This window comes from Amblyraja radiata, chromosome 11 (assembly GCF_010909765.2).
Source record: "Amblyraja radiata isolate CabotCenter1 chromosome 11, sAmbRad1.1.pri, whole genome shotgun sequence".
NCBI lineage: Eukaryota > Metazoa > Chordata > Chondrichthyes > Rajiformes > Rajidae > Amblyraja > Amblyraja radiata.
In genome coordinates this window covers 41333939-41348174 of record NC_045966.1, presented here as the reverse complement: position 1 = coordinate 41348174, position 14236 = coordinate 41333939, and the positions used below count along the sequence as shown (strand labels likewise).

Sequence of the window (14236 nt, the reverse complement as noted above, 5' to 3'; positions counted from 1 at the left end):
AAGTGCTGGTGATAAAGCAAATCTGTAATCAATATGAAAAGAATGGAAATCATTGTAAAAATCACCAGGTCATTCATTCTTTTTGAGCATTAAAATTCTCATATTTCCAGATCGATTATTTTTTCAGCGCTGAGATTTTACATCGGTTTTTTATGTGAAGTTGCTCAGCTCTGAATTAAAATTGGCAGTAAAGATTTGAATCCGGAAACAGTGAATCAGTCTGAAGAAGGATCTCGACCCGAAACGTCACCCATTCCTTCTCTCCAGATATACTGCCTGGCCGGCTGAATTACTCCAGCACTTTGTGTCTATCTGTAGGTAAAACAATAGTGCACTAATGATGGTTATGAACATCGGCCTTTCAATAATGGGAGAGATCAACATTCGTGTCGAAGCACAGACTAATGCTTTTGCCGCCCATTCAGTCTCCTTGATTGTTTCATCACGTGGATATCTATCATGACTGAAAGCATCCTCGGTGGTCGCAGTAATTTGTTGAATGGGCTGAATGGAAAAAACATTGCTGCCTCCAAAATATTCCAGGTATAACGCTGAATGTCTGTGCTTATGAACAAGTCACACCAGTTTAACATGTGTTGCTTCTCACTCGAGCAAGCAGTATAATATTCGACATCTCCAACTTTCGAGGGGATTTTACCCTTTTCATTTCTATCTTAAGTGGAATTTACACTCTGTGATATCAACGTGCCATTGTATGCAATTGATGAAGAAAAAACATTTTGACAGTCAATTTTCTGAGTACAGAGCTGAAGGATCGTGTTGCAGAAGTAAATCTATTGAATCTAGTCGAACATGACCAGAAAATCGTATTCATTGAGAACTGAAATATTGTCGAGGTGCGTTGTATTTTAAACAATGGCGTGCTGAAATATTTTTGCTCAATGCCACTCCAGCGGTAAGTGTTCATTCATGGTTCACAGCTTAATTCAGCACTAACTTCATAATACATTTCAGGCCGATTCTTACTTTACATTAAGTTAACGTCACTCAAGTTTAGGCTGGGTTACTACAATGGTCCAAAAGTTGTTGCGAGGTTTATAGTTTCAGAACTGCCCTTGACTCCGTGATTGAATTTGGTCAAGAATGACTGAAAGACATACCAGCAAAATGCATGGTCGAATAGAACCAGAGCGAAGCTTTCATAGAAACATATAAACATAGACATTAGGTGCAGGAGTAGGCAATTCGGCCCTTCGATCCTGCACCGCCATTCAATATGATCATGGCTGATCATCCAACTCAGTATCCCGTACCTGCCTTCTCTCCATACCCTCTGATCCCCTTAGTCACAAGGGCCACATCTAACTCCCTCTTAAACATAGCCAATGAACTGGCCTCGACTACCCTCTGTGGCAGAGAGTTCCAGAGATTCACCACTCTCTGTGTGAAAACATTTCTTCTCATCTCGGTTTTAAAGGATTTCCCCCTTATCCTTAAGCTGTGACCCCTTGTCCTGGACTTCCCCAACATCGGGAGCAATCTTCCTGCATCTAGCCTGTCCAACCCCTTAAGAATTTTATAAGTTTCTATAAGATCCCCTCTCAATCTCCTAAATTCTAGAGAGTATAAACCAAGTCTATCCAGTCTTTCTTCATAAGACAGTCCTGACATCCCAGGAATCAGTCTGGTGAACCTTCTCTGCACTCCCTCTAGGGCAATAATGTCCTTCCTCAGATTTGGAGACCAAAACTGTACGCAATACTCCAGGTGTGGTCTCACCAAGACCCTGTACAACTGCAGTAGAACCTCCCTCCTCCTACACTCAAATCCTTTTGCTATGAAAGCTAACATACCATTCGCTTTCTTCACTGCCTGCTACACCTGCATGCCTACTTTCAATGACTGGTGTACCATGACACCCAGGTCTCGCTGCATCTCCCCTTTTCCTAATTATTTAAGTATGGAGTGTTGGTCCTGCTCGACCACATTCGCTTTATTCCAGGTATTTGTTGCTCGACATTCCCAGTTAATGCCCTATGTAGTTAAACATAAAATGCTGGAGTAACTCTGCGGGACAGGCAGCATTTCTGAACAAAAGCAATGGGTGACGTTTCGGGTCGAGACGCTTCTTCAGACTTCAGTCCAGCCCAAACTTCAGTCTCGACTAGAAAAGGCACCCATTCCTTCTCTCCAGAGATGCTGCTTGGCCCGTTGAGTTACTGCAGCATTTTGCGTCTATCTTCAGTTTTAGCCAGTATCTGCAGTTCCTTCATCCACAATGCCATATGCAGTTAAGTTTAACTCTCTCCCCGTTACGCTTTCCTTCAGATTTGACACTATTGGCTTACACTTGCGCACTGCACGACCCTATTCACTACACAATAGAATATCTAATTTGATTAAGACTGGTCACACTCAGCGGCAATAGACTTTTTTTACACACGCAATTAACAGTGGCACTGCCTAATAGGCAGCTAATAAATATTTCAGACTGCAGACGTCTAACCACCGGCCACTGACCACATATTTAATATTATTGTCATGGTCGTTGACTATTCTCAATTAGATTAATGATGCACCTGCCACATACATTGCCGACCACATTGTTGACCCTACCTACAATATATAAATTCTAATCCTTCAGCACGATAGTCGCTACTGCCACCAATGACGACTTTTTCAATTAATACAATTTAAAGATTATCACAAAATTATAAGATACGATTTTCATTTACCTAAACTAACAGAAACAAAGTAATTTGTGAAAAACACATATAATTAATCATAAAGAACATAAACTGCCCTCGCATCACAGTCAGCAACAACATCCAACAACATTCAAATAGACAATGCAAAACAGTGTAGTTGAATGTAAAGTTTATTTGCGCACCAGTTCAAAGATTGTGCTTGCTCAGAGAGCTTGAATCTGCAATAAGATAGACAGATAGACAGATAGATAGATAGATAGATAGATAGATAGATAGATAGATAGATAGATAGATAGATAGATAGATAGATAGATAGATAGATAGATAGATAGATAGATAGATAGATAGATAGATAGATAGATAGATAGATAGATAGATGCAAATAGGATAAACTTAATTAATATTTAATATTGATGATGTTGAAATTATAATCAGAATAGTGCAGGTTTGATAGGAACGTCAGTGAATGGTTATATGCACTTGTGTAACGCACTGTTCAATCTTGCGAATCATAAAATGCCTAGTGAAAAGATGATAAAGTATTCTTCAAATTACTTTAGATTTTCTTTTCCAGGGTGTAAGGGACCAACGAAAGAGTGGTCAGAGTGTGGCTGTCATTAAAATTAAAGTGGCAAGCAAATGGCAGCATCGCAGAATAATCTACTATATCTACAAAGCCGATTCTCAATTTAATGTGTTTCTCCATTGTGGAATGGATCCTATTGCGCACGCCGCATGAAGATTGCTATATTGGAAGGAGTGAGTGTAAGTTGCCCTATTAGCTGAAATGACCATTTGTGCCTGTTGATATTGGCATGTGTAGAATTCATGCGGTCATAGGTGATAGGAGCATAATTAGGCCATTCGGTCCATCAATACTACTCCACTATTCAATCATGGCTGATCTATCTCTCCTCCTTAACCCCATTCTCTTGCCTTCTCCCCATAACCCCATGACACCCGTACGCAGCTAGACTGGAAGACGTTACATCTCCAACGATCGCAAATGAATGTGCCATTCAAAGAGGGATGCGTGCTAAGGGAGATGTATTGTGACGTGGGCAATTACCGACTGAGTAATTTATTTGTGAGCCTGTGTAGACGTGTCTGGTTGTAACGTCATGCGCAATGAGACAGAGGTAATGGAGAATAATCCATTGATTGTAGAGGATGCTGCGACAAAGAGGAGACAATGGCAAAATTATTAACAGAACAGATAAGATGGTGTACGAGATACTTGGAACACGGAATGGTGCTCTTGTAGGAAGAAATATGGGAGGAGATGTGGTCAAGATCGCGTGAGCATGCATAGGACAGCAACGGACATTATGGTTGTCCACTGGAATAATTGCTGAGACCATCAGCCGTATCAATGTAGATTGTGTCAGAACATGGTAGCCAGCTCGACGCCTCATTTGCTATTCATGTAAATTCTCGCGGGAACAGCTGAAGTACGTTTTGGGTAATTATGGTGATAAGGCCAAATCAACGTCGATGGTGAATGACGCTTCTGATTTATAGTCCTTCGAATCAATCATGCCAGATCACCAATGGAATAACTCCACATGCGTGTGTTAATGCAATCTCACCATTATTTCAAAAGCATGATAATATTAAGGAAACCAAATTTAATTAACATCTAACATATCAACTTAAATTACCCCTTTCTTAACGAAGACGAAATATGCAGAGAATTGTGTGGTGTTCCATGTTGGGAACATAGGCAGGACCTACACGGTGAATAGTAGGGCTCTGGGTAGTGTTGCAGAGCAGAGGGATCTAGGAATGCAGATGCATGATTCCTTGAAGGCGGAGTCGCAAGTAGATCGCGTCGTCAAAACGGGTTTTCGCAGATCGGCTTTCTGCAGCCAGAGTGTTGAGTATAGAAGTTGGGAGGTAATGTTGCAATTGTATACGACGTTGTCGAGGCCGCATTTAGAGTATTGTTGTCAGTTCTGGGCACCGTGTTATGAGAAAGATGTTGTCAAGCTGGAAAGAGTGCAGAAAAGATTTACGAGGATGTTCCCAGGAATAGAGGGTCTGAGCTATAGGCAGAGGTTGAGTAGGCTGATTTTCTGTCATAACATTTGCCTTAAATATGTTGAAAAGTTAATGGTACAAGTTTCAAGAAGTGTAATGTTCCATAATACTTCAAACACAATGATTGATTGTGCACAGTTCTAGTCAATCCTCTATAATTCAAAATCACAATAAGAATATACTGAAAAGTCTATCAAGATCCCTTGTAATGTTTGAATAAAAATCGACATTTCCCCATATCTCCACTCCATCTCCCAATAACCGCTTTAGAGCTCTGTCCCGCTGTTTGGTCCGTCTGATGGAGGATATGGACTTTTTTTCATATCACTACGACCCTCATAATATTCGTCACTCAATTCATCTTCGCTTCCGTTACAATGTAATCGTTTCCAGTTTCTCCAAATGTTCCAGTCCTAGAAAAGACATATGTTCTCTGCAATCTGCTAACCAAAGCTATACGCTATGCACGAACTTTGGCTGATCGGGTATTTGGCAAACTTTGATGTTACTCAGTTGCAATTCCATCCAAGCTCTACCAGCTCGATTACAACACTGACAATTAAACGACATATCATAAAACGAGCATACTGAGATAGTTTTCCAAAATATCGTGAACATGATGTGAAGATAAGATGAAATTACGCTTTCTGTCCAAACACTATAAGGGATCTGAAAATCTGCGTCTAAAAGAATGGACAAGAAGGAAACTCTCATCACCTTTAAAACCTAGTTGGATATGAACTTGAGGCGCCGCTGCTCGCAACGCTGCGGACCTCGTGCTGGAAGGAAGAATTGGCTGGGGCGTACTATTTTGTGAACGCTGCCTCCTTCAGGCAAATAGCTTCCATCGGTATCCTAAATGTACTACCTTTCTCTGTTTGCTGGACCACGCGAAAGGCAACGCCTAAAGTCACTTTCAATGCTTCAACCATAAAAGGGTTCATTTTCCTTGGCGCAATACAATACAATACAAGAAATAAGACAACCATTGCGCAAATACATTGTGCTATGGTTTAAAAATGTATAGGCAATTGGTGGACACATTACATGTTTCCCCGTAATTTCTGATGCGAGGTATGACAACATGTAAATGTTTGGGCTTTCCTCAGTACTATGATTCTCATCAATTATTGTATTATGCAACAGCTACCGCTCCAGCATCTATTTTGCAAATATCGGCTTATAACATATGCATAAACAAGATGGAAACAAAAATCCAGTGGGATCATCTCCCAACGATTCATCTCATTCTGCTCATGAATGTCATGAAACTTTAACATAAATTGTGGGTAATTTTAATCCAAAAATCCGATTAAAATGGCAAATTATTAACACACGAAACAAATACACGAGGAATTGGACCTGCATGAAGCAACCAATTTCATGGAGCTTTTTATTATACCAGTGACCAGTTATATGTGCTCTACAACACTCACCATGTTCGGCGAACTGCTCCTTGTCTTTGTACTGTCCGTTGGCGCATATTTAGCGTATTTTTCAATGGTCCCGTGCATCTGTGGACTGAATGGAGTGAAATATATATCCCGTGGTTCGGGCGCCGATCGAATTTTATAACGGTACGTTTCTGAAAGGGATCCATTTCCATGAACCTCAAGTAGACTGGGAAGGAAGTGAGAATCCGGCACGATTTGCAAGTTCACATTCGAATGCCTATATTCCAACTCTCTTCTGCAGCAACTGTCTGCTAAAGTGCAGGCATGCCCAGATGCAGAATGACTGCCCATTGGGCAAATGACTACAACAAGTACAATTATAACCACCAAAAGAACAAACGATGTTGCTCCTAGTGTAATTATTATATATAATGATAATTTCTGCGTGTCTTCTAAGTCGTCACGCGCTTCATTGAAGTCCAGCAAACCCTCCGTGTGTTCCTCAACTATTGTCAAAGTAAAGGTGGTGGTAGCAGAGAGAGCGGGATAACCGTTATCTTTCACCTGGATAATCAGCGTTTGTGTGGTGGCGTCGCTATCTTTAAAGCGCCGAGCAGTTCTTACCTCTCCTGAGTTATATGAAACTATAAAGAGACCCGGGTCACTGGATTGCATCAGTTGATAAGACAGTTGTGCATTCTTACCGGAATCTGCGTCGGTAGCAACGACCTTTGTTACCATATATCCCGGGTCTGCAGAACGAGGCACAGGCAGACTGCTGTTGCTTTTTATTGCATTTGCTGTTATCATGGGTGGATTGTCGTTCTGATCCAAGACAATCACTTTCACAGCAACGTCACTGGAAAGTGATGTTAATCCGGCATCTTGAGCCCGAACGTGAAACTGAAAACCTTTATGTTGTTCATAATCGAAAGGAGTTTTCGAGTAGATGCTGCCATTATTTGAGTTGATAAAGAGGTAGAAAGACACAGGCATTGACTGTATCTGGTTCTCCAAAATAGAGTAAGAAAGCAGTGAATTTCGGTCGATATCAAGATCCAAAGCTGTTACTGATCCAATGTAGCTGCCGGGTTCATTATTTTCCGCCACATAGGCCGTGTACGAAGGTTGCGTAAAGCGCGGCGCGTTATCATTAATATCTGAGATATTTACCACAATCGTCCGGCTGGTAGATAACGGGGGGACTCCACGGTCTTTGCAAGTTACTGTAATCTTATGACGAGGGGTGCTTTCTCGATCGAGTGCTGCATTTGTAACTAGTCTGTAGGAATTTGTGAAGGAAGATTTAAGATTAAAGAGTAGATTGGGTGAGATAGAACAGTCGATGTATCCATTTTGATTGGAATCCCTGTCTGTCACACTGATCAATGCGATCAGCGTTCCACTTGGAACGTTTTCACTGACTGTACCGGAAACAGAATTCAGAGTTAAATCAGGAGCGTTGTCATTCACATCTGTGATATCCACCCGCACATTACAGAATGTGGATAACGATTTGTCCTTAGCTTGTACATAAATCTGATAAATATTGGTTTCTTCAAAATCCAAAATTCCTTTGGTGCGTATCTCCCCGGAGTTGTGGTTAATCGTAAACATTTCAGTTATCATTTGTTCATTGTAACTGCTGAAAGAATAAACGATTTCGCCATTTGTGCCCTCGTCCAGGTCAGTCGCGTTAAGCTTAATCACCAAGGAATTTCGTGATACGTTCTCCTTTAGGCTAACAGTATACGCCGATTTCTCGAAAACCGGTGTATTATCATTAACGTCCAAAACAACAATAGTTACATGAGCCGTACCTGACCTCCCTGGAGTACCGCCATCAAGAGCGGTCAATAATAAATTGTACACTGGTTGTTTTTCTCGGTCGAGAATATTCTGCAGCACCAGTTCTGGTAACTTCAATTTTCCAAAATTCTGCACATCCAACGTAAAATGATCATTAGCAGCGAGCTGGTAGTAACGAAGAGAATTATTTCTCCCGTCCAGATCGTGAGCGCCTTCTAACAGAAAACGCGATCCTGGCATCCTGCTTTCTGAAATTTCCAAACGAATTTCGCTTTTCGGAAAAATTGGAGAATTGTCGTTTATATCCAATATCTCAACTTCCACACGGTACTGCTCCACAGGATTTTCAACCACCGCTTCCACGAACAGTACACAGTTATCACTCTGACCACACAGCTGTTCCCTGTCCATTCTTGCATTTACAAATAAAATTCCATTCATATTATTTACATCAAAGTATTGTTTTGATGCGGCTGATTTAATTCTGAATTTACGGTTTGATAGCTCCTCTATGCTCAAACCCAAATCTTTTCCGACTGCTCCGACGAAGGCACCTTGTTCCAGTTCTTCTGGAATGGAGTAGCGAATCTGCCCGGAAACCAAATTCCACACACAAAGCAGAAAGATGGATGATATCACCGACTTTCCATGCACGCGGAAAATGCTCCTTTGTGCCATTATTTCTGTGGGGTAGATCACAAATACCTTAGCAATGTTTCTTCTTGAAAGCATCCCGGACCACATCCGAACCAATTCCTTCAATATGTTGAATAAGTTGAAGTGTGATCGGTTGAAGAGATGGTCCGCTGCGTTCGTACACACGCCGCCATTATTCAGCTTCCTTTCTGGTATATTGGGGGATGGGCGGTGGATCACTAGGTGGTTTTCACCTCCTTATTGGTAGACAGCGACACAAAGAGTCTCAGCCTATAATTGCACTGAGAATGTGGATAAGCTAAATTCCAGTTAAAATGTTGAAACACAACATTTTCTTTTGCGAAATCGGCCAAATAGTTTGAAAGGCAATTAACCGAAATAATGGAAACACTAAGGGAGAACCTTAAGTTTAAAAAAAAAAACGAATTCTGCCGTATAGATATGTGTGGGCACGCGAATAAAGTTATTTGTCCATTGGAATGTAGAAGTTAAATCCTCTAGGCGATTTTTACAAGAAACAAGTTGAAAATGTCGTGAAATATCCAAACAAACCAAGAAAATGTTTCCATATAATTATTGGGAAATATATAGCGTTGTTTAAACAATGATCACAATCGCCTATATTCATATCAACGTCATTCTTCACAATTGATGAGGTTGAAATTATATTTTCTTTATCTTTGTGACCCATTCAATTTTTCTGAAATTTTCGACGCTTTGTTTTTATTGGGTTTGTCGAAACATGTTCATGCAGCTGGCAGTCAATGTGTAAACAAACTTTTTTGAGATATGCAACGCATAAGATAAATAAAGGGTCATGGGTAGGTTCGCATTTATGAAAATGCTCTCCATTCTGAAAGAGATCATTTTTGTAAAGTTATTATCTAATGTTTTATCTGTTGCCATTGGTAATGCAGGAGGAATTCGATAATCCAGAATCTCGCTCACTTCTAGATTTATCAACATGCCATATTATTTGGTATTTAACTTAATATAGTTAAACAAAAACTCCAGTAAAACTAAAAGCTCTAATTAGACATGGATGGGGTACGTCGCAATTATTCAGACAGCCAAGTAGAAAATGGCAGCATATCAACAAATTGATTAAATGCACAAGTAGTAAGATGATGGCGAGGGTATTGTCGGGTTTAATTGAAGGATACATGCAAGCAAGGACACTTGAATGGGTATATCAGAACCACGACCAAGAGCCATTGGCAGAAAATAATGGCATAAGACGAAGTGCTGGTGATAAAGCAAATCTGAAATCAATATCAAAAGAATGGAAATCATTGTAAAAATCACCAGGTTATTCATTCTTTTTGAGCATTAAAACTCTCATATTTCCAGATCGATTATTTTTTCAGCGCTGAGATTTTACATCGATTTTTTTATGTGAAATTTCTCAGCTCTGAATTAAAATTGGCAGTAAAGATTTGAATCCGGAAACAGTGAATCAGTCTGAAGAAGGGTCTCGACCGGAAACGTCACCCATTCCTTCTCTCCAGAGATACTGCCTGTCCCGCTGAATTACTCCAGCACTCTGTGTCTATCTGTAGCTAAAACAATAGTGCACGAATTACGGTTATGAGGATCGGCTCATATGGGAGAGATCATATGGGAGAGATCAACATTCGTGTCGAAGCACAAGACTAACGCTTTTGCCGCCCATTCAGTCTACTTGATTGTTTCATCACGTGGATATCCATCATGACTGAAAGCATCCTCGTGATAGCAATAATTTGTTGAATGGGTTGAAAGGAAGAAACTTTGCTGCCTCCTAAATATTCCAATTACAACGCTGAATGTCTGTGCTTTTGAACAATTCACATCTCCAGTCAAACATTTATTGCTTCACACTCGAACAAGCAGTATAATATTCGACGAGCACCTCCAACTTTCGAGGGAATTTTACCCTTTTATTTTCTGTCTTAAGTTAAATTTACACTCCTTGATATCAACGTGCCATTGTAGCCAAATGATGAAGAAAAAAACTATTGACAGACAATTTTCTGAGTACAGGGCTGAAGGATCGTTGCATAACTAAATCTATTGAATCTAGTCGAACATGACCACAACATCGTATTCATTGAGAACTGAAATATTGTCGAGGTGCGTTGTATTTTAAACAATGACGTGCTGCAATATTTTGCTCAATGCCACTCAAGCGGTTAGTGTACAATCATGGTTAACTGCTTAATTCAGCACTAACTTCATAATAACTTTCAGGCCGATGCTTACTTTACATAATCTCGACCCAAAAATTCACCCATTCCTTCGCTCCAGAGATGCTGCTCGGCCCGTTGAGTTACTCCAGCATTTTGCGTCTATCTTCAGTTTAAGCCAGTATCTGCAGCTCCTTCATCCACAATGCCATATGCAGTTAAGTTTAACTCTCTCCCCGTTACGCTTTCCTTCAGATTTGACGCTATTGGCTTACACCTGCGCACTGCAGGACCCTATTCACTACACAATATAATATCTAATTTGATTAAGGCTGGTCACACTCAGCGGCAATAGAATTTTTTTACACAATCAAGTAACAGTGGCGCTGCCTAATAGGCAGCTAATAAATATTTCAGACTGCAGACGTCCAATCACCGGCCACTGACCACATATTTAATATTATTGGCATGGTGGTTGGCTATTATCAATTAGAATACTGATGCACCTGCCACATACATTGTCGACCACATTGTTGACCCAAACTACAATATATACATTCTAATCCTTCAGCACGATAGTCGCTACTGCCACCACTGCCGACTTTTTCAATGAATAAAAATTAAAGAATATTACAAAATTATGATACGATTTTTACTTACCTAAATTAACAGAAACTAAGTAATTACTGAAAAACACATATAAGTAATCATAAAGAACATAAACTGCCCTCGCATCACAGGTCAGCAACAACATCCAACAACATTCAAATAGACAATGCAAAACAGAGTAGTTGAATGTAAAGTTCATTTGCGCACCAGAGTTCAAAGATTGGGCTTGCTCGGAGAGCTTGAATTTGCAAGAAGATAGATAGATAGATAGATAGATAGATAGATAGATAGATAGATAGATAGATAGATAGATAGATAGATAGATAGATAGATAGATAGATAGATAGATAGATAGATAGATAGATAGATAGATAGATAGATAGATAGATAGATAGATAGATAGATAGATAGATAGATAGATAGATGCAAATAGGATACACGTAATTAATATTTAATATTGATGCTGTTGATGATCTTTCATCAGAATAGTGCAGGTTTGATAGGAACGTCAGTGAATGGTTATATACACTTGTGTAACTCACTGTTCAATCTTGCGAATCATAAAATGGCTAATCAAAAGATGATAAAGTATTCTTCAAGTTACTTTAGATTTTCTTTTCCAGGGTGTAAGGGACCAAGTAGAGAATGGTCAGAGTGTGGCTGACATTAAAATTAAAGTGGCAAGCAAATGGCAACATAGCAGCATAATATACAATATATACAAAGCCAATTCTCAATTTAATGTGTTTCTCTATTGTGGAATGGATCCAATTGCGCACGCCGCATGAAGATTGCTATATTGGAAGGAGTGAGTGTAAGTTGCCCTATTAGCTGAAATGACTATTTGTGCCTGTTGATATTGGCATGTGTAGAATTCATGCGGTCAACGGTGATAGGAGCATGATTAGGCCATTCGGTCCATCAATTCTACCCCGCCATTCAATAATGGCTGATCTATCTCTCCTCCTTAACCCCATTCTCTTGCCTTCTCCCCATAACCCCTAACACCCCTACTAATAAAGAGTTAGACTGGAAGACGTTACATCTCCAACGATCGCAAATGAATGTGCCATTCAAAGAGGGATGGGTGCCAAGGGAGATGTATTGTGACGTAAGCAATTACCGACTGAGTAATTTATTTGTGAGCCTGTGTAGACGTGTCTGGTTGTAACGTCATGCGCAATGAGGCAGAGGTAATGGAGAATAATCCATTGACTGTAGAGGATGCTGCGACAAAGAGGAGACAATTGCAAAATTATTATCAGAAAAGATAAGATAGAGTAAGAGATACTTGGAACACGGAATGGTGTTCTTGTAGGAAGAAATATGGGAGGAGATGTGGTCAATATCGTGTGAGCATGCATAGGACTGCAACGGACATTATGGTTCTCCACTGGAATCATTGCTGAGACCATCAGCCGGAATCAAGGTAGATTGTGTCAGGACATGGTAACCAGCTCGACGCCCCATTTGCTATTCAAAGCGTTGATATATATGGCTGATGCGTACGGGGAGGTTTATGTCAATTCTCACGGGAGCTGCTCTACGTTTTGGATAATTATGGTGATAAGGACAAATCAGCGTAGATGGTGAATGACGCTTCTGATTTATAGTCCTTCGAAGCATCTTAAATCAATCATGCCAGATCAACAATGGAATAACTCCACAGGTGTGTGTTAATGTAATCCCACCATTATTCCAAAAGCATGATAATATTAAGGAAACCAAATTTAATTAACATCTAAAATATCAACTTAAATTACCCCTTTCTTAACGAAGAAGAAATGTGCAGGGAAATGTGAGGTGTTCCATGTTGGGAACATAGGCAGGACCTACACGGTGAATGGTAGGGCTCTGGGTAGTGTTGCAGAGCAGAGGGATCTAAGAATGCAGATGCATGATTCCTTGAAGGTGGAGTCGCAAGTAGATCGCGTCGTCAAATAGGGTTTTCGCAGATCGGCCTTAATCAGCCAGAGTATTGAGTATAGAAGTTGGGAGGTAATGTTGCAATTGTATACGACGTTGGCGAGGCCGCATTTAGAATATTGTTGTCAGTTCTGGGCACCGTGTTATGGAAAATATGTTGTCAAACTGGAAAGGGTGCAGGAAAGATTTACGAGGATGTTGCCAGGAATAGAGGGTCTGAGCTATTGGCAGAGGTTGAGTAGGCTGATTTTTTGTCATAACATTTGCCTTAAATATGTTGAAAAGTTAATGGTGAAAGTTTCAAGAAGTGTAATGTTCCATATTACTTAAAACACCATTTTTGATTGTGCACTAGTATCCTCTATAATCCAAAATCACAATAAGAATAAACTGAAAAGTCTATCAAGATCCCTTATAATGTTTGAATAAAAATCGACATTTCTCCTTATCTCCATTTCCCAATAACCGCTTTAGATCTCGTCCCGCTTTGGTCCGTCTGATGGAGGATATACACTTTTTTTTCATATCCCTACGACCCTCATAATATTCTTCACTCAATTCATCTTCGCTTCCGTTACAATGTAATCGTTTCCAATTTCTCCAAATGTTCCAGTCCTAGAAAAGTAATTTGTTCTCTGCAATCTGCTAACCAACCCTATACGCTATGCACGGACTCTGGCTTATCGGATATTTGGCAAACTTTGATGTTGCTCAGTTGCAATTCTACCAGCTCGTTAACAACACTGACATTTACGCGACATTTCATAAAACGAGCATACTGAGATAGTTTTCCAAAATATCGTGAAAATGCAGTGAAGATGAGGAGAAATTACGATTTCCGTCCAAACACTATAAGGAATCTGAAAATATGCGTCTAAAAGAATGGACACGAAGGAAACTCTCATCACCTTTAAAACCTAGTTGGATGTGTACTTGAGGCCCCGCTGCTCGCAAGGCTGCGGACCTC

The 14236-nt window shown here is 40.1% G+C and overlaps 1 protein-coding gene across 1 annotated transcript in view; it reads right to left on the bottom strand.

Annotated features, from left to right (window-relative positions):
- The window catches only part of LOC116978401, a 56630-nt gene that overhangs the window by 13760 nt on the left and 28634 nt on the right, over positions 1–14236 (bottom strand). Inside the window, 1 exon segment of the mRNA XM_033029521.1 lies at positions 6146–8805. Within this exon segment, the coding sequence (XP_032885412.1) occupies positions 6146–8805 (2660 nt within the window).